Raw genomic sequence first — 19,960 nt, 5'->3', positions numbered from 1 at the left:
TTAAAGTTTCTTATATTTTTATTTGGAGTTATTATCTCGTGTCTCAGTTGACATCTCAATGAATTTTATATTTAGTAACAATTCTTATATTTTATTCTTTTAAAACATTTGTGAAATAATTGTGATGAAATACAAAATGCAGGCATCAAACCAACTCAAAAATGGGTTGTCCAAAAAAGAAAGAGAATTGTAATGTCATCTCTTCTTACCCCCCCCCCTCCCAGGTATGCATTTTGATTATTAAACTGAATTATTAGTTCGTTACTAGGTTTAATGTTTTGAATCATGCGTACATTTTAAAATTATGCATTTAACAGAATTAAGTTAGATGAATTTCATGTTTGTTTTTTACTTTAGATGAATTTCATGTTACTATCCACTTTTCCCAGGTATCGGTGAAAATCATACCTAAAAATGTATTTATTCTTTTTCACTTTCAAAAAAAATGTTTTTTTCCCTGAAAAATTATCTTAAGAGGACAATTGAAGAAACAAGGTCATATAGTATATAGTAATCAAAAAATTTGTTTAATTTTGAATTGAGATGATTTTTAAAATAAAATAATTAGCTAAGAAAAAAAATTGATAGGATGAGCACAAGATTTTTTTTTAAATATGTAATTATATAGATTGTTGGAATTTCCATTGAGGAATAAACCAAATGCTACAACGAAAAAATATTGAATAATGATGATGTCATGTCTGCTTTACCACGGAAAGGGGAATGCAGTAGCTTCTGAGGGTAAAGATCCCTGAGCACCAGAGGGCAGATGTCTGACTTCTAGCTCATATGAAGATGACATTCACTCATTCGCTTGCACGAACCCTTTTTACACAGGGAGGGGGGGCGCTTTCACACACCTCACAGGTAGAACATAGGGTGAAAAACAACCAGGACTTGAACCCGGGATGCCCAGATCACAGGGAAATGTGCTACCCTTAGGCCAGGACGCTGGCACTGAATAATGCTGAAAAGTATTTTAAAAAATCCTGTATTTATGTAAATGAACTGTAATTTTGCAAAAATTTGAATGGTATTTCTGTCGGTTTTTAGTACTTGTTATAAGTTCAAAAAGCTACCATAATTTTTTTGTAACTAATATTTATATTACATCCATTTAAATCTGCCTTGTGATTGTTTTGTTAGTTTTAAAATTTTTCTTGTATTATTAATTTGGTTGTTGGATAGATTCTAATTGTACGAATGAAATTTTTTAAAACTCAATTTTAAGGATTTCTTTATGTAAGATTCTTTTTATACGATACATATCTTCAGTGTGATAGCTGTAGCTCAAAATTCACTGTTGCTGTCTTGTTTCTAATGTTTATAAAATAAAATTTTATAATTTTTTTATTTATTCTCATTTGCTTCCTCGTGTTCTGGAATTTTCTCTCTCTTTTGACATAGTTATGTGTTTCTGGTGGTATAATATATCAGAAATGAATTATCAAATAAATAATTGATGAATTTTGATACCACACAAGAGGCTGTTATTATTGAGTCTTATTTAAAAATGATTGCAAGATTCCTTGCTGATTATAATAAAAATTATGAAATGCATTAAAAACTTAAAAAATAGGAAATATTGAATATAAAAGTGTGTGTATGTTTTGTGTATCTTGATTAGTGTTTTTAAATGTAAAAAACGCAAACTTTATAATCTTCATATCTGATCATCAAAGTAAAAACTGAAAGAGCATGATACATTAAAAAACAATATTATGAAAATAAATAGAATCCATTTTTAAATATTTCTGTCGAAGCTATAGGTTTTATGAAATTTGTTTTAGCCACCAGAATTTTTGGTAAAAATACATTGTTACATATTTTAATGTATAAATCAGGGGTGTTTGTGCTCCGGGGAAACCCCGGAATTCCGGGGATTTTGAACTTCGATACCCGGAAATTCCGGGGATCGTCGTTCAAAAGGAAGTAGGAATAATAATGAATTATTTATTTTGATCTGGGTAATTTTGTTTGCTTTGAAAGCAGAAAACGCAAGGTCAGTGTGTGTGGTGAAAACTTTTCCTTTCTTTCTCCAAAGGCAGTGATAATGCGTGAAAAGGGGGGAAAAACTTCTTTTTTGTTCTTTCCTTATTGCGAGTTATGACTCATTCCCCCGTTTCTCGGACATTCTCTTCTGGATTCTTTTCGGCAAGTAGGCGCGGCAGAAAAAAAAGGGAGAGACTTCGTTCGACCAGATGTGCGATCACGTGACCTGGGTTCAAAGGTCTTAATTTTGCAAAAAAAGTAATTCATTGAACTTTTATAATTAGGTCATTCAATACTTCATAATCGTAATTTTTCATTTCTCCCCCCCCCCTTCTCGAAACTCCAAAATGTCGGTAGTAAGTCCGTAAAAGTTTCCGGGGATTTTTTGGGGTCCCACAAACACCCCTGATAAATGTGCACTTCTTAAAATCCTTTTTATATGCAAGTTTACTGTTTTGTAATTATTTTATTTAAGTTTATTATTATTAAACTGACATAAGATGTAGTGCAATATGAATGCCAGTATGTGCATATGTTTGCAATACATGCAATTGTTTAATAATATGTTGGATAAGCTATCTGTAGAATTCTCTTACTATAATTATTATATTTCCTGATTTTATGTTTTAAGTCATTTACATTATTTATTATCTTTTCAAACATGAATTCTTAATATTGATCTTTTAAATGTTTTATGAAATAAAGACAGGAGTAAAAACCCTACTGTGGAGTTCATACTTAGCAAAAGTATGCTGTCCAAAGTTTTGATGGAACACAAATTTTAATTCCATCATAACATTTAAAAACATTGTGTCAAATTAATTGTTTACCAAATTGACTTAAAACAATTTTATTAAAATTAAGAGTCAAATTGTTCAGAAATAAACTGATATCATAAAAAAAAATTTTGAGTCTTAAAATAATACAAAAAATTTTCTGTTAGATTATCTTTCTGGAATATGTGAACTTCAATTTCAATAGGCAATTCATAGTGTACCCATCTAGCGATGGTTAAGCCGATTTTCGCATTCAGTTAAACTTTCTGTTTGGAGCTGCATCTTGATTTCTTTTATATCTTTTCTGATGGTATTGACCTTTAGATGACAGGGCAAACATTCTTTAAAATCTTTCTAGTATATTTTGCACCTCCATTAACTATCTAAGCAAAGTGTTGAATTCAGTGTGTCTATAAGTACGTTCTATAAAACGATTTGAAATTCGTACAATCATTTGTTTACATTTGACAGTTGCCATTCAACAAAAAGTAATAAGAACGATTTCTGTACGTAAGTGTTTTATTTAAGGAAATTGTCACATATACCACTATATATTAGTCTCATGTAAATGCTGAACTTTAGTATTAATTATATGGAATTGGCAAACGTAATCAAATTTATTGAAAATGTGCTTAATTACATCAATGCATTTGCTTTACAGAAAATGGAGGAAAAGGAAGTTGCATTGATCCTGAAGAAGAAAATGCTGAGGGATATCTGGAGTATGCACCTGGTTCAGTTGTATGGGCAAAATTAGAAGGCTATCCTTGGTAAGGTCACTACATAATTGTAAGATTCTCCTTAAAGTAGTGGATTTTAGTTAATGGATTTTTAAACAATACTTTGAAACCCTTTTTGCTATTATTCAAATTCAGTGTGTGTTCTACATTAACAATATAGTACATATAACAATATATATAGTACATTATACAATATATATAACACTAGCCGCCTTTGGCGACCAGCCGGTTCACCAATCTTAATGTTCGTTAAAATTTTAATAATTAAATATTTTATGCAATTCCTACTTTAATAACTTCATCATCAAAATATTTTAAAACTTCAAATTTTGATAGTCATATAATTTACTCATAATATTATAAACGCCTTCAGTCATAACGTAATATGTATCTCTCTAAGTTTCTGTTAGCGTCCGTAGAATTTATGCTTTAAATTAAAGTGGAAAGGATGAATCTGCAATTAATATAATAATATTTTTTACTGAAACATAGCATTTTTTTATAATATGATTACTGAAAACAGAGTCACTGAGCATTTAAACTTTATGGGCACTAAAGAATATATATCTTAATTTATGTAATATCTCAAGAATTTGTTAACAAAATTTTCTCAGATTCATCATGAGCAGATCAATTAATTAACAATGTTTAATTTTAAATGCATCAAACACTAAGAAAATAAAATGAATCGTTTTAAATAATCGTTCGAAAACAGGTTTAAAAAAACTTCTTAAAAAATGATGTACTTAAAACTATAAGCATGTACAAAAAATATATAACTAACATAAATAAAATTTAATTACAAAAGCATACAACTAACCTAAAAATAATTTAAATCAAGAATCATCCGTTGATAATATTGTCAACAATCAGAACACAATGCGGATGCGTGAATTTTCAACGCCAGTTACGGTAACGCAAATGCGTGAGTTTTTCTACGCCAGTTGGGGTAACGCTATGCAGATTAGAAATTTTTAATTTCCTTTATTCTGTTTTATTTTAATTCAAAAGTACTTCAGAAGGAATCTGAAAGACCGATTAATTAACAATGTTTAGTTTTAAATGCATCAAACATTGAAAAATAAACAGAATCGTTTGAAATAATCAGCCGAAAAACCTTAAGCCTAGCCTCATTACTGTTGGGGAAAAAAGCTGAAGCCTTACTCATTTGGCCGTGGGGAAAAAGAAGATTTTTTTGGCGGGAAAGTTAGTTTTTAATTAATAAATTTTCAATAAAATAATATTGCGGCTATAAATTGAGATTTAAGCTATCCTATCTTTTAAGTTAGATCAAACTGCACACGGTGTGCAAATTTGATTAAAATCGGTTAAGTAGTTGAAGATTAACAGTATATATAGTACAGATATCTGCACTGCAATTAAAAATTATCATTTTTAACTATCCTGTGTGCTTTAAATTAGGTGGCCAGCTATGGTGGATGGAAATCCAGATACGGATGAATATGCATGGCAAGAAAAGGATACTGTAGTAAGTAAATATATTGTTTATTGCTGTCCTTATAATTGGATATATTCTATACATTTTAAAGCATCCACATTGTAAACAAGACTTTTGATTTGTTTTTATGTATCTTTGACACATTAATAATTCAAAATGTATCATTGTTGCTGCTTTTTTTTAAAAAACCCATATTATGTATGTATGATTATTGTTATAAAACTAAAAAAATATCTATTAAGTAAGAGCCTTGAAATTTCTTTTTACTCTTCAAATTCTTTCTCAAATATATATATATAGATAGATAATAGTATTTCTTAATTTAATTTAAATCCTAATTAATTTACTAATTTTTATCTTAAATTAGTCTGTGTTACATCATTCCAAAATGTTCTGTTATATCCTGATCAAAATCCAGCTTTTTTTGTTTAATTATTTATAAAATTGTTCTAAAAATTACTTGCCATTGTGGTCTCTCACATTTAGAGTGAAAGGATAAAAATCCCTAACACCTAAACTTTAATTTATCCATGTTTTTAAAAAATAATCATTTTCTAATCTTTTGAATCAGGTTTGGCTATGCCAAAGAATATGGTACAATTGCCAAAGTGCAATTTTTTAAAGGCAATAAGTTCTAAATATGATACCTAACTGTATTCTTTATTTTATATATGGCAAATTTTCTACTGATTTCCAAAAATATCTGTTTTATCTGAGGCTTTACTTTAATTTCTAAATTATATAGATTTATAGTTTCCATACTTTTCAATCCACATGTGCATAAAATAAATGCTACTTCTTTAGCCTTTGGAAGCTATATAAACTTATAGTTTATTCACACTGTTCCTCTTTTTCCTGCTTTTTATCTTCCACTTTGGATTGTGTATCTTGCTTGCCATGGTTCTTTCTAAATCATCATCAATTTTCAATTAGATTGGTAATTTTTCCAAAAAGGTCAGGCCTTTGATGATATTTTTAAAATAGCCTTAAACAATATCTTAATTATTCCCACCTTAAAATCATCTTTCAGCAGATGTTATGAACAATGGGGAACATGTTACTATCAATCGTCAAGTCCTGGAAAAATTGTGCCAAAAAGCATGATTCCCCCTCCCCCCACTCCCAAGTGGGAATGCATTGAGAAATTACTAATTCTGTATTTTTAAGAACTTTGTTAAATTTACTGGAATAGTCATTTAAACTGAAATTGTGAAAGTGCAAGCAATTATATTAATATTTACACATATATAATATTGCATGTTGTCTGTATGCTGTTAAAAGAAAAACAAGTTAATTTTTCCTTCTTGTTTTTAAATGTCATTTTACACATACACTGATATGCACTGTTTTGTTTCTTACAGAAAATTTAAATTCAGTTAAATGAAATTTTAAAACATCAGTAGCTCATATTTCTTTCAACTCTGTTAAAGTATTTGTAATGATGAGTGGAACATTGGGATTTTTACATAATCACAACATTTTGTACTAGTAACAAAGCTTATATAAGTTTGCAAAAGTGACTCATGATTAGTTCTGAAAGGCTTCAAAATAATAAATAGCCATATAGTAAATGCCATCAATTATTGATGTATCTGCAATTTAAGCAAACCATAATGTTGTCCAGATGGTTCTGAGTATATAGTGTAATATTTTCATTAGAGAAATAACTTTAATATGTGAGCCTCATAGTACCTTATCTAATCAAAAAGATATTTTTATTTATTTGAAGGTATTTGATTTAAATTATGATGATTTAAAACAAGAGAGCTTGCAAAAATTTCTTGAATCGCCCTTTTTTTTTTTTTTTTTTTTTTTTTTTTCTTCCTGTTTAAATAGATTAATGTATTGAAAAACAGTAAATGGCATTGGAATAATACATGTATGGTGAAAACTGTTGGTATAAAATATTTGCAAAGACCACTGTAAAGGACCAACAACAATGTAGAGAGGAAATACATTGAAACACATAGCTTAATTCATAGAGACAGACGATAAAACCTTCAATCACAGAACATCATATGCAAAATATAATTTATGGAAAACCTACAATAAGCAGTGTGAGAAGATTATTTTTTTAATTAGATGAACATGCTTGCATTGTGACCACAAGATGAAATGATAATATTTTATACTCTTGCATTTGTTGCATATTTTGTTAATGTACCTTTGTATATCATCACTTAACTTTATACTATAAAAATTGAATTCCACTTCATCAATTTTAAATCAGTATGAATTAAGGTAGTGTGACATACTGTAGAAAAACCTTTGACTAAGATGTGTGTTTCTAAACTGTGTTTACTTATTAAATTCATGATAATTGCATTTAGATGCTGTTCCCTGTAATTTCCACATCATAGACGTATACCACGTCTCCATTTTTTGCTAATCAAACATAACATAGTTTCCTTTTGAAAAATCAGACCATAATAATAATATATACAATAAATTTTGAAAAACATTATTTTTAATTTTGAAATGAAATGCTTAAGTAATAATCATCCACAAAGTGCTGGAAAAATTTTGAACATTTAACTCTTAACTGGGCAGATGCGGTCTGTCAGACCGCTAAAGATGGACTTTCAGTCACCCCTATTTTATTTTTAGCTCAATCGAATGTATTGACCCTGCAGCTTCCTGTTTCATGATCTTTACTACACGCGCACTTTTTCAGCTGGTTTCAGCAGATGCTTTTTTAAATATTTCGGCTATTTCTTAGCATGATGTCCGTAAGACTGCACCTCTCTTTTAATGTTCCGGTTTTATAAGAGGCTTAGCAGATGGCTCTAAAATTTGTTGCTCGAAACATCATCCAACTTACTGATCCTCGTTATAAAGCAGAGTTCCAGAGAATTTTAAGTGAAGCAGAAAGTGATTTTAGTGGTGAGGATAATTGTTCAGAAGATGTTTTCAGTGAAAGTTCTTCTTCGGCTGATTATGATGTGTATGTTCCGATATAATTAATTTTTCTAGTAATAATGTATTTTGGAAAAAAAAAATTTCAATATATTAGTATACCAAAAGAAATATCTGCAGAATTTATTGGCTGCTTTTTATACTTGTGCTTTACCTGAATGCTTAAAATGCCCTCGAAAACTGATGCTGCCAATAAAAAAAAAGCTCAATTTTACCCATTGTCAATTGTTGAATTTTTCCTTATATTATTTTCTATATACCTTTGTAATTTGAGGAGAAAATAAATGTTCCAAGGCAGTTGGTTCTTTCAATGATAATTTATTTTGAAAAATTTCTAAAACATATTTATATATCAAGAAAAATATCTGAAGAGTATATTGACAGATTTTCATACAAATACTTTTATTAGAAAATTTAATTTGAGTGTAAAGAAAATGCGGTCTCCTCAGTTAAGAGTTAACAAATACATCATTAAGACTAATTAGTTAGCATTTTGTGAATTAGTAGAGAAATTGATCTGAAAATAAAATGCTTGTATAATATATATGTAATGTAAAATCAACACATATTTTTAAGCAGTTCCTTGGCTGAGGAGAGAAGACACTTTTGAATTTTTAAAACTCAATTCATTGCATCCCGGGAGGCATAATTTATGTACAAGCAAGAAGCAATGAGTTACATCAATCTACAGTGCGACACAAGCGTGACAAATTATTTTTCCCCAGTTATTTTATACTATGTGATTCTGATATGGATTTTTTTTGCACATTTTGATTTAGGTTAGGGAATTCAGTTATCTTTGAAAAGGAATTTGTTTTATCCCTCCACTCAGAGTGTGTGAAAATGCTGATTGAAGCATTTTTATAGAGTTCATGTAGCATTCATTATATAAAAAAGGATATTATTGAATGTTTCAATTTTTAAATACACATAATCTTTGGATTTTTTTTTTTTTTTTTTTGGTTTCTCATTGGCATGTATATAAGTTTCTAAAATTCTACAGTTGGGAAAAATAGATTTAATACACTGTGCTTGCATGAATAATTTTCCAATTCATTAGATTTCACCGCATTGACATGGAAAAAAATCTGCAGCTTTTCTCCATCAACATAGAAAAAGAAAGATTCAAGATAGAGATATTAAAAATTAATTAATAATTTTTGTAATTAATAAAAAATAATCATTTTGTTAATTATCATGTTACGTTCTACAATATATCTGTATGTAAAATTTGAATAAAGCTTGTATAGTAGTTTTTTTTAGTCTGTAGTGAACACACAAATGAACCTTGCTTTTTATATATAGCGATAGATATATTAACTGTCAACAAAATTCTTTGCTCTCTTGCCATTGTGTATAAAAATTATTAGTTTTGTTTTTTTAAATTCTGAAAATATGAGATTGAGCAAAAAAAAAAAGGTATTAAAAGATCATCAGAAACAGGCTTTTTAAAAAAAGATGGAATGGAAAACTTCTTAACTATTAGAAAATGTGGATCAAATCTTTGGTTCTAAATTAATGGAAATTGCAGTAGTAGATTAGTCATTATTAAAGAAATCTATATATTTTACTTGAAAATTTGTCTTTGTCTCATCAATAAGATACGTTTTTGTAGAATCAAAAACAATTAAATAACTCCAAAATTTTTCCCATTTAAAAGTTTAGAAAATATTATTTTTAAGATCTTTGTTTTGAGCTTTTTATTTTTTATTTGAATTATATTAGTTTTTTTTTATATTAAATTTATATTTGATATCAAATTATATTTTTTATAAAACAAATTTTAATTGAAACATTTAAAAATAAATTATTATAGTACTACAATGTCACCTTTTTGGATAAGAAGCCTACTCATGCATGGATACCTAACATGTACATTTGCCCTTATTTAGAAACTCCAAAAACGGAAAAGGCATGTATTATATTTTCTGTTTTATTGCAAAATAATATTTTAAATTGTTTCGCTACTGAAAAGTTTCTAAAGACAAAAAAATGAAATGAAACTCGTTGAAAATTAAATTTTGATATAAAATATTTTTAATTGTTAAATCATATTACTGTTATTATACCATATTACTGTAAAATATTGCCATTTTTATTAAAATGGCAATATTTTAAATTGATTTATTACTGCTTTAAAAACATTATATTCTAGATATTTCAACTATTTTTTTTTCACATTAAAAAACTCTATAAAACTCCATTTATTAAATATATTTTCAATAATTAAATCAGTTATATCTGTCTAATAAGCTGTTAAACATAAGTTTAAATGAACCACTTTTTTCTGCACTTCCTAATACTTTGAAACAATTTTTATTCACATTTTCTGCTCTGAAATTGTTTATAATCTTATTCCCACAACACTTGTGACTTGCAAGTGATGTTTTTATTGAGTATTTATATTTTTGAATAATATTAATATAAGTATATACTGTTTTCATAATACTTGTTACTAATTATTGTCAAACAATTCAACTTTTCAGTATTATGTATGTGTTGAATTGATTTTCTGTATAGTATTTATGCATTCTTTTTCAAAGAAAGGAAGAAATAGTATACAAAACATTTCACTGATATATGATTTAAACTAGAATAAAGAAAAAAGAATTTTATTAATTGGATGCACGGTCTGTTATATTTGGAATGAATTTTATTAATGAAAATAAGGTTTCAAAATCTGCTTTATGGTTTGATATTAGGTAAACTGCCAATTTTATAAATATGACTTGTTTTCTGCTATGTGAAAATATATTTTCTTATACTGAAATACAATTTTATTTCAGATTTCACTTGTAAGTATATATTTTTAATTTGAAAAACTCATTAAATTTAGAAATTGTTTTAGAAAAGCAATTAAAAGGAAGATATTAGACTAACGAGTCTAGCCTAAATGGCTTTCACTCTATAAACAAATAAAATGAAATAAATCTTAAATTGCAATTTTCAGCATTATTTAATTTTTCAAAACATCTTATTTCAGGGATATCTCCAGAAACTTAGAAAGAACAAATATGCCGGAGCAATAGCAAAAGCAAAAGAACGAGCAGAAAAAGCCTTGGGAATGACAATCAAGGTTATTAATTATATTGTTTTATGATCTAAATTTTAAATCATTTCATGTGTGTATTCATTAACTAATTACAAAATTGAAATTTAAAAATCATAAAACAGTTACTTAGTTAACAATTATGTAGTTGATTTTATGCAAGAATGTAACAATTTTTTTATATCCTTCCTAGGATCGCCTGCAAACTTATAGTTTTGTGCATTTATATAAAGGGCCCTGGCCTGCAGTATCTGATTTAGGTATTATTTTATATATATTGAAAACAAAAGCAAATATGATCTTGTGTATATGTTAATGCTCTACAAGGCAGACTGTTGCACGTAGAATGGCTAAATATATCATACTTTAGAGAGTTAGAATGTTTTTGAAATTATATGTGATTTATATGTTTTTTTTTCATGTGTGTAATTTCTAACACAATTGGTCAAAAATCATCTTTTTAAATCGTAATTTTTTTAAAAATTCATCTTTTTTTATATATCAGTTTAGTAACTCAGGGGTGTTTGTGCTCCGGGGAAACCCCGGAATTCCGGGGATTTTGAACTTCGATACCCGGAAATTCCGGGGATCGTCGTTCAAAAGGAAGTAGGAATAATAATGAATTATTTATTTTGATCTGGGTAATTTTGTTTGCTTTGAAAGCAGAAAACGCAAGGTCAGTGTGTGTGGTGAAAACTTTTCCTTTCTTTCTCCAAAGGCAGTGATAATGCGTGAAAAGGGGGAAAAAACTTCTTTTTTGTTCTTTCCTTATTGCGAGTTATGACTCATTCCCCCGGTTCTCGGACATTCTCTTCTGGATTCTTTTCGGCAAGTAGGCGCGGCAGAAAAAAAAGGGAGAGACTTCGTTCGACCAGATGTGCGATCACGTGACCTGGGTTCAAAGGTCTTAATTTTGCAAAAAAAGTAATGCATTGAACTTTTATAATTAGGTCATTCAATACTTCATAATCGTAATTTTTCATTTCTCCCCCCCCCCCCTTCTCGAAACTCCAAAATGTCGGTAGTAAGTCCGTAAAAGTTTCAGGGGATTTTTTGGGGTCCCACAAACACCCCTGGTAACTGTACAAGTTTCTTTTCCCCCTTTTCAGAAATTTTAACATATTTTTTTTTTCTTTCTAGCAGTGTTTTTAATTTTATAATGAAAGTGGAATTTGTTTTCACCAAAATTATCAATTGCTTGTTTTTCCTTTGTTCAATTCAACTTTAGATTTTATTTTATTTCTTTATTTATTGCTCTAATGTAAATTTTATTACTGTGATATTTTTTTTTCTTAATTATAATATTATATAAAATTAATTTTTAAATAAAAATTATAATTCTTTTTTATTGTCATAAAATTTAGTTCGATTTCATTGCTTCACCATTATTTTTACTTAATCGAATTTCAAATTTAGATGTGAAATTTGGTTGCTTTTTGCCTTTGTTGAAAATCAGTTTTAATCTATTTTTTTATTGTTTTTAGTGGATGCACTTCTTAAATACAACTGAACTTTTCACCTACATTTATTACTACGATAATTTCTTCTAGAAATTAAAAGAATCTCAGATTAATTAGAATGTATTCGTAAAATTTTGATACCTTAATTGCCATATTAAAACGTTCTATAAATTTCTTTAATTTCAGAAGAATGTTACAATGAAGAAAATGGAAGCAGCAGTGATGTGCCAGCTGAGCTAAAGTCTGTTTCCTCCAAAAATACTGGTAATGCAAAAAAAAATTATTTTTTAAAATTTATAGGGGTTATTTTTCTCTTACTTTTTTTAAATTTATACTCAGAACATTTAATTTACTATTTTATTATCACATCTGAGCATCTCTTACTTACTAACTGTAATTTTTATGCCTAAAAGCTGTTTAAACTTTCAAAGTTTTTTGTTTTTAATGGTTTAAAACCCATTCATTTTATAGAATGTCAGGATGTAAAGCAGCGATGGGCATAAAGTCAATTGCGATCGATCAGTGAGCCACCAAGACATTTTGGGGTGACTCCTTTTATTAAGACCTAAGATACCCATCTAAAAGAAACATATCTTTGGAGCATTATATTTTCTTTATCTGTTGAGGAAAACGAATTTTTTTTCTCCTTAAATGACATAATTTCAAAAGCCCATAATTCAAAAATTAATTACTTTTGGAATCTAATGAATAAAATAAAGTTCAAGTTTTGAATTTTTTAAAAGAATTTGCTTTCTGTCATTTTTCTACATATAATACTTTACAAAAGATTTACAATTTTTTACTTACCCTAATTAATTAAGACAACATTCTTTTAAAAAATTCAAAAAAAAATTTCCTCATCAAAAAATAAATTATTTTCTATTTAATTACAAAGAACACTAAAGTCTTTTAAGGCATAGCCGTAAATTTAAATGCCTTATTATTTAATAAGAATAATTTCAAAATTCGCCGAATTAGACAATTTTTTTTCACAAACGACGTTTTTACAGTAAGAAGCAAATGAAATGCTTTAAAATAACTTTGTTTTTCTTAGTGTTCTCGCAAAAAAAAAAAAAAAAAAAAAAAAAAAAAAAAAAACCAGGAATAAAAATTATTCATTCTTTGAAAAAGATTTTTTTTTTTTTTTTAAGATTAATTTTATCTTGAACAATAAATTTTTAAAAGATCATAAATTGCAAAATCTAATTTCAATATATTTTTTCAGAATTTAAAAAACAGAATATTTGTTTTTAGATTGAAATATTTCAATCATCACAGCTTTCTTTACAAAAGAAAATTGCTGCTATATCATATTTTTTGAGAATATTTCAAGAAAGTCAGTTGTAAAATACAACTGCAAATAAAAGACACGATGAAAATAAATTTTCGTTATTATTGCAAAATATATAAAGTGGTTATTGCTCATTTTGAAAGGAAAGGTACATAACTTACAATTTTTGAAATTTTACAAAAGAAAGAAGAATACATTTTCCTCATACAATAACTAACATATCTGATGTCTTTAACATCTAGTATTACCGTTTAGTCTCCAGTTTAAACTAATTTTGTTGTAACCAGCTATATGTATTTTATTGAGAAAAATTCAGCTTTTCGCCCTTCATTTTGCTAAATTTGCAAAAAGAAGATAAGTGGTGATCCTTTCCACTTATCTCCTAGCGCCACTTTTCTTCCATCACATTGATTTATGCAAATGAAAACATTTATTCTTCACAAATTTAACCTTTTGCAATCGCCAGATTGCATGGTACATTGATAACCTTATATCAGTAACCTCGACATCTACATACTGATCCGTTATCCATGTAGCATGATTATCACTAAGGTCATGTCGCCTCAGTAGTAGTGATGCTTTTTACAATAGTGTCCCCACTGCAGAAATGCAGATTTCTATGACCATATGTAAATGCTTCTACTGCAACAGCACAGCCCACAAAGAGTTAAGATATCTTAAGTATCAGAAAGAAAGTAATTTTTTTAAAAAATAAATATATGAGGAATTCGCTATATCTAATTGTTTACATTTAAACCAGAACCAAATCTCCTCACTAGTTGCTTTTTTTGTCGCGTAAAAAATGCAAATAACTTCGGATGCACTTCTTAAATACGACTGAACTTTTCACCTACATTTATTACTACGATCATTTCTTCTAGAAATTAAAAGAATCTCAGATTAATTAGAATGTTTTCGTAAAATTTTGATACCTTAATTGCCATATTGAAACGTTCTATAAATTTCTTTAATTTCAGAAGAATGTTACAATGAAGAAAATGGAAGCAGCAGTGATGTGCCAGCTGAGCTAAAGTCTGTTTCCTCCAAAAATACTGGTAATGCAAAAAAAAAATTATTTTTTAAAATTTATAGGGGTTATTTTTCTCTTACTTTTTTTAAATTTATACTCAGAACAGTTAATTTACTATTTTATTATCACATCTGAGCATCTCTTACTTACTAACTGTAATTTTTATGCCTAAAAGCTGTTTAAACTTTCAAAGTTTTTTGTTTTTAATGGTTTAAAACCCATTCATTTGATAGAATGTCAGGATGTAAAGCAGCGATGGGCATAAAGTCAATTGCGATCGATCAGTGAGCCACCAAGACATTTTGGGGTGACTCCTTTTATTAAGACCTAAGATACCCATCTAAAAGAAACATATTTTTGGAGCATTATATTTTCTTTATCTGTTGAGGAAAACGAATTTTTTTCTCCTTAAATGACATAATTTCAAAAGCACATAATTCAGAACTTAATAACTTTAGGAATCTAAAGGATGAAATAAAGTATCTTGATTTAAAAAAAGTTGCTTATCACTTAACATTATTCTTTGGCTCTAGCTACCTGTTCGAATCTGCGTTTTCAACAATGAGCTAATATATCACTCCTGTCTCACTGACTACCAATTAGAATACAGTGCAAAATTAGCGGTTAGTAATTATATACCGAGATATTTCAAGATTGGCGGACTGTGTGTAGCCTAAATCTTCTGCAAACTATAATTACAAGAACTGACTTTAGATGAAAATGATTTTTTTATGTATTCTGAATTGTTGGATTATAAATGCCTCATTTTATATTATTATATATGTGGTTATTATTATTATGTTTTTACTTGCTATTTTTATTATGTTATGTATATAAGTACATATTCCATATCTATTATTAAGCTAATAATAAATATTGTAGATTTTTTTTTAACCTCGTCACGCCTAGAAAAAATTAGAAGTAGCCTGTACCCTGAAAAATTTGCCCACCCCTGGTGTGAAGCATCATTAAAAATTCTTAAAAGCTGCTTATTTTTGCTTTTCCTAATAAATAGGCCTTAAAAGTGCTTATTTTTATCCAGGTGTTTATATTTCTCTTTGGATAAAACTAACACACATTTCAACATGCTAGATCTATATTTTTATAGGTTGTATTTTCTCTGTGTGTCAGATCTTTCAATATTTAATGGATTTAATAAATCTGGTGATCAATAAATAAAAGGTTTTATCTCAATTTACGAAACTAATAATAGAATTTAAAAAACATTCTTTTCATTTACTTAGGTCTTTTTATTCCTTTGGCTTATTTAGATAGATGGTATTCATGTAAAACCACAAATGTTGGCTTTTAGTTGTAACTACAGTTCATCATTGCTTTTCTAAATGTGATTGTGTGTTAATTATATTACACAATCATTCGATGACTAGCCATTAGTGAATTAATTATTTTTACTTCACTTAGTTTTTGTGGGAAAGTTTAGAACTTTTTTTACAATATGGCAGAAATTGTGTATTTCATTCATTGTGGACTACTTTAAATAAACATACTAAAGTCCGAAATAAAAGTAATGCAAAATGTTTATAATGCTTCAAAGTTACTTCTAGGCCCTTTGTTGCTCTTTCCAAAAGACTAAAAAACAAAAATAAATTCCTTTTTCATTTGTTCATGTGTAATTCAAAGAGAATGAATTATAATCATAAGAAAAGTTGAATGCAAGATTTTGTCCAATCTCCATGATTTAAACCTCCAAATAACACATTATTGGAGTTATGTCGATCTGAGAACACAATAACAGAAAGTTTTGAGCTGGAATTTCTTAATATTCAATTTGTAAATTTCATACTTTTTTTTTTTTTTTTTTTTTTGACTGAGTACTAGAACAGGGTAAATTCAAATTCAAGCCACTACATTGGTATAATTTTGCATGCATTTTTAGCATCTAAAGTATAGATCCATATAAAAATTTTAAACCAAATCCGTCAGTCTTATGTTCTTATGCATATAAGACTTTATGTAAATAAAACTTGTTACATTTTCTTGTTTCTAAATATTAGCTCTCTCATAAATTTTAGATTCAGTTGGTTTAGTTAAAAGTTTTAGAATATATTCAAGTTCCCCACAAAATTAAAAGTTTGACCTTACTTGTTCTGGCCTGAAAATTTGGTTTTTTCAATATTGAGACTCTAAAAATAAAATCTGTGTGCGTGTGCCATTTATAGCCTTTCCCAAGTTCCCCAATTTTTACACAGGAGGGTGAGGTGATAATACTATCATTAGGGAGTGTGTAGTGAAGTAGGGAAAGATATTTTTAGCTGGTTTCACATGTGTTGCAGTGCACATTAAGCCATTTCTTCCAGTCTATCAATGATTACCTACTTTTGCCTTTTTATGCATCTGATATACATAAGTTAATAAAACAACAATTGTAATTTCTTTTTTCAAAGTTTTAAAAGAACATCTGAGCTGAAATTATTTCTCAAGTAAATTGCTAATGCGAGTATAATTTTTCTATCACTGTATCTTGTTTTGCAATTTGTAGTGCAAGCATAAGAAGGGGCAAATCATTGAAAAGCTTCCATTCCGCAAAAGATATATTCGATAAAATTTTAGGCTTTTCAAGCATGATTGTCAGCTCAGACGTAGTCCTCGTCCCCAAAATAGCCCTAGTGCTGTTAAACGGTATGTTACTGTAACTAAACTAAACTGAAACTAGTTAATTCGTGTTTTGACTGATTTTGGTTTTCACTATAACATATATACTTTCAGTTTTTATTTTAACCGATTGATAATATTTTATTATTTATCAAATCTTCTATCTTAGTTTGCAGGTCCCCTTCCAAAAATGGACCCAGTGTTCAACATACCGTCAGAAAGTCAGATACTGTATTGCCACCGTTAGCAGAGCAACTTATTAATGAAGTTTGTGGAACTTGTATCATTGAAGCAAATGCCATAAAAGAAATGGTTGTAACTGATGGAAGATTGAAGAAAAAAATAATAACATTTGCTTTCAGTTGCGTAGGAAATCTGACTGATCTACAAAGATTTTTGAAAGAGATAATCAAGCGATGTCGTAGTGATGAAAAATATGTTGGTTTACAAGGCCGATTCACTTCCAAAGTGAAAACGCTTCATGTTATTCTAGCTGGATATGATTTCTTGGAATAGGTGTCCAATAATCTTATTATGTAATGGATTTGTGATTTTTTTCCCTTATTATTTCATTTATCATCATCAATCTTTTTGAAATGTATTTTTAATTTTAGTTTGTTTATATATATTAAGAGAGTTGGAAATTTTATTTTGGTGGTTTAGTGTTACTATTGATACTTATAATCATGCAATTATAATTGACTATATCATTGTGCATTAGCTGTAGCAACTAGCTATAAAGTCTGTCAGGGTTGCCACGCCACCGAGAAAACGTAGGGAATTTTAAAATAATCTACATAAACCGGGAAATTCAGAAATTTTCATAAAAACCGAGAAAATGCAGAGAATTTTAAGTTTCTTAGTTATTTTTTTCCCATCTAGAAAATGCCAATCTCTAAAGATAGCAAGAATAAAAGATCGTAATTACAGTTTCCGAAATCGAAACAATGCCATTCAGGATTGTGTAATGCAGAAATTTTCCCCTTTTCTATTCTATTCTCTTTTTTCAGTCCAGTTTCGATTTGCGAGACTGTTGTCCTTTTTTCCATAAGACTCTCGATTCACAGCTAATAAGTATGCACGAGATTTCTGTAACTGCATGAGAGAATAGAATACATTTGTCTGGCCGGAACATTCAAGCTACTGAAGTAGTGCGGTGGTATTTAGTCTACCATACTTGAATTTATTGAATGGTTTGTTTATTATTTCAGAGACTGTCAGCTTATTCAAAGTAGATTGGAGATTTTTTTAACAATGAGCTGTTCGAAATCCGTATTTAATACGAATTGAACAGATAAAATAAAAGCAATCCTAATTTTTTGAATGTGTTTCTATAAGTTACTGCTCGCTTTGTAAGAAGATAATAAGCCTAAGTAATATGGGGAAACAGGCATACCAAAAGAGGAAAACATGTAATACTGCTTGCCAGTCCAAAAGAGTCCTCGTTGTTGTTGAAGTTAGTATCTAAAAGGAATGCAGGAAAAGATAACATGTCAAATCCGAAAACGTCAAATTTAATGTCCGAAAATAAACCGATTTCGTACTTTTTAATTAAAGAACAGTAATTTAAAGCTGAATTTTCATGGGTATTAAAACTTATTGCATCACATTCGTCTTTTAATGCATTCAATGATATATCGGAAGTATTTTCACTTATGTTTACAGAAAGTGAAACTGCTAAAAAATGTACATCAGGCAAAAATGTCATTCCCTATTTGTTAAGGATTAGCTCCATGAAACTGATGACTGAAAAATTTGCAAAAATTGATGCCCAAATTCATAAACTGTGGAAAAAGAATTTTTAAAAAAAGTTATTTTGCTTTGTAATTTTTTTTTGTTGTTGTTAAGTGATCATTAAATTATTTGTATCATGATAACAAAAATGTTTTGTGTTTTATTACACCCGAGTCCTTAATTTTCTGTGACTTACAGTTAAAGAGCATGAGAGGTAAAAAGCATTAACTTAATCTTTTAATTTCAGCTCTTGCCCAAGCACTCTTAACATGTTCCTGTCGGATGATTTTTATTTTGTGTGAAAGATATTGTTAGAAAACAGGCTTAAAAAATATTTTTTTAATTGATTGAAAACAGAAACTTAATTTATATGTTGAAAAATTTAATATCATGGAAAAGATAATTTTTAGAATTTTAAGATAATGATGAATCGTTTTGTGCAGTAATACTTTTTGGTTGGATATTTTTAAACAAAATTGTCGCTCAAATTTTAATTAATTTAAATTTCAAGAAAAGTACTTCCGAGATGCATTTTTTCATTCTCCAAAGTATATATGGACCTAGTTAGGTAGCTAGCTAGCTATAAGTCAAATTGTTTAAGTTAACTCTTATGTGAACTAAACCGAGAAAAGTGTGATTTTCAGCATTCTTGTATCGAAAAATGAAATAAACATAAAACAAGATAATGGGGGAAAAAAAAGATTTATGTACATTCTTAAAAAAATATCTATGTTATTAATTCAATTATTCTGTTGCATTTAAAACAAAAATAGTTTATATATATATATAATATTATGATTTAAGTAACTATTAAATTGTTACTTATGTAATATATATGTTACTTGTGTAACTTGGTCTCTTAACATTTAATTGAAATTTTATCGAGCATTAATCCCAGTA

The 19,960-nt window shown here is 28.3% G+C and overlaps 1 protein-coding gene across 5 annotated transcripts in view; it reads left to right on the top strand.

Annotated features, from left to right (window-relative positions):
• The window catches only part of LOC129977151 (zinc finger CW-type PWWP domain protein 1-like), a 49,933-nt gene extending 30,821 nt beyond the window's left edge, over positions 1-19,112 (top strand). For 4 of the 5 annotated variants that reach the window (XM_056090539.1, XM_056090537.1, XM_056090540.1 and 1 more), the window contains exons 4-11: positions 3,430-3,538; positions 4,931-4,997; positions 9,700-9,795; positions 10,867-10,959; positions 11,126-11,192; positions 12,579-12,656; positions 14,661-14,738; positions 17,496-19,112. In XM_056090539.1, the coding sequence (XP_055946514.1) occupies positions 3,430-3,538; positions 4,931-4,997; positions 9,700-9,795; positions 10,867-10,959; positions 11,126-11,192; positions 12,579-12,656; positions 14,661-14,738; positions 17,496-17,842 (935 nt within the window). In that variant the 3' untranslated portion in view covers positions 17,843-19,112. The remainder of the gene's footprint in view (positions 1-3,429; positions 3,539-4,930; positions 4,998-9,699; positions 9,796-10,866; positions 10,960-11,125; positions 11,193-12,578; positions 12,657-14,660; positions 14,739-17,495) is intronic. The other variant, XM_056090542.1, reaches the window with a different exon arrangement.
• The last annotated feature ends 848 nt before the right edge of the window (positions 19,113-19,960 follow it).

Source organism: Argiope bruennichi, chromosome 1 (assembly GCF_947563725.1).
Source record: "Argiope bruennichi chromosome 1, qqArgBrue1.1, whole genome shotgun sequence".
NCBI lineage: Eukaryota > Metazoa > Arthropoda > Arachnida > Araneae > Araneidae > Argiope > Argiope bruennichi.
Note: the sequence above shows the minus strand (reverse complement) of the source record. Positions and strands in the feature narration are given on the sequence as shown.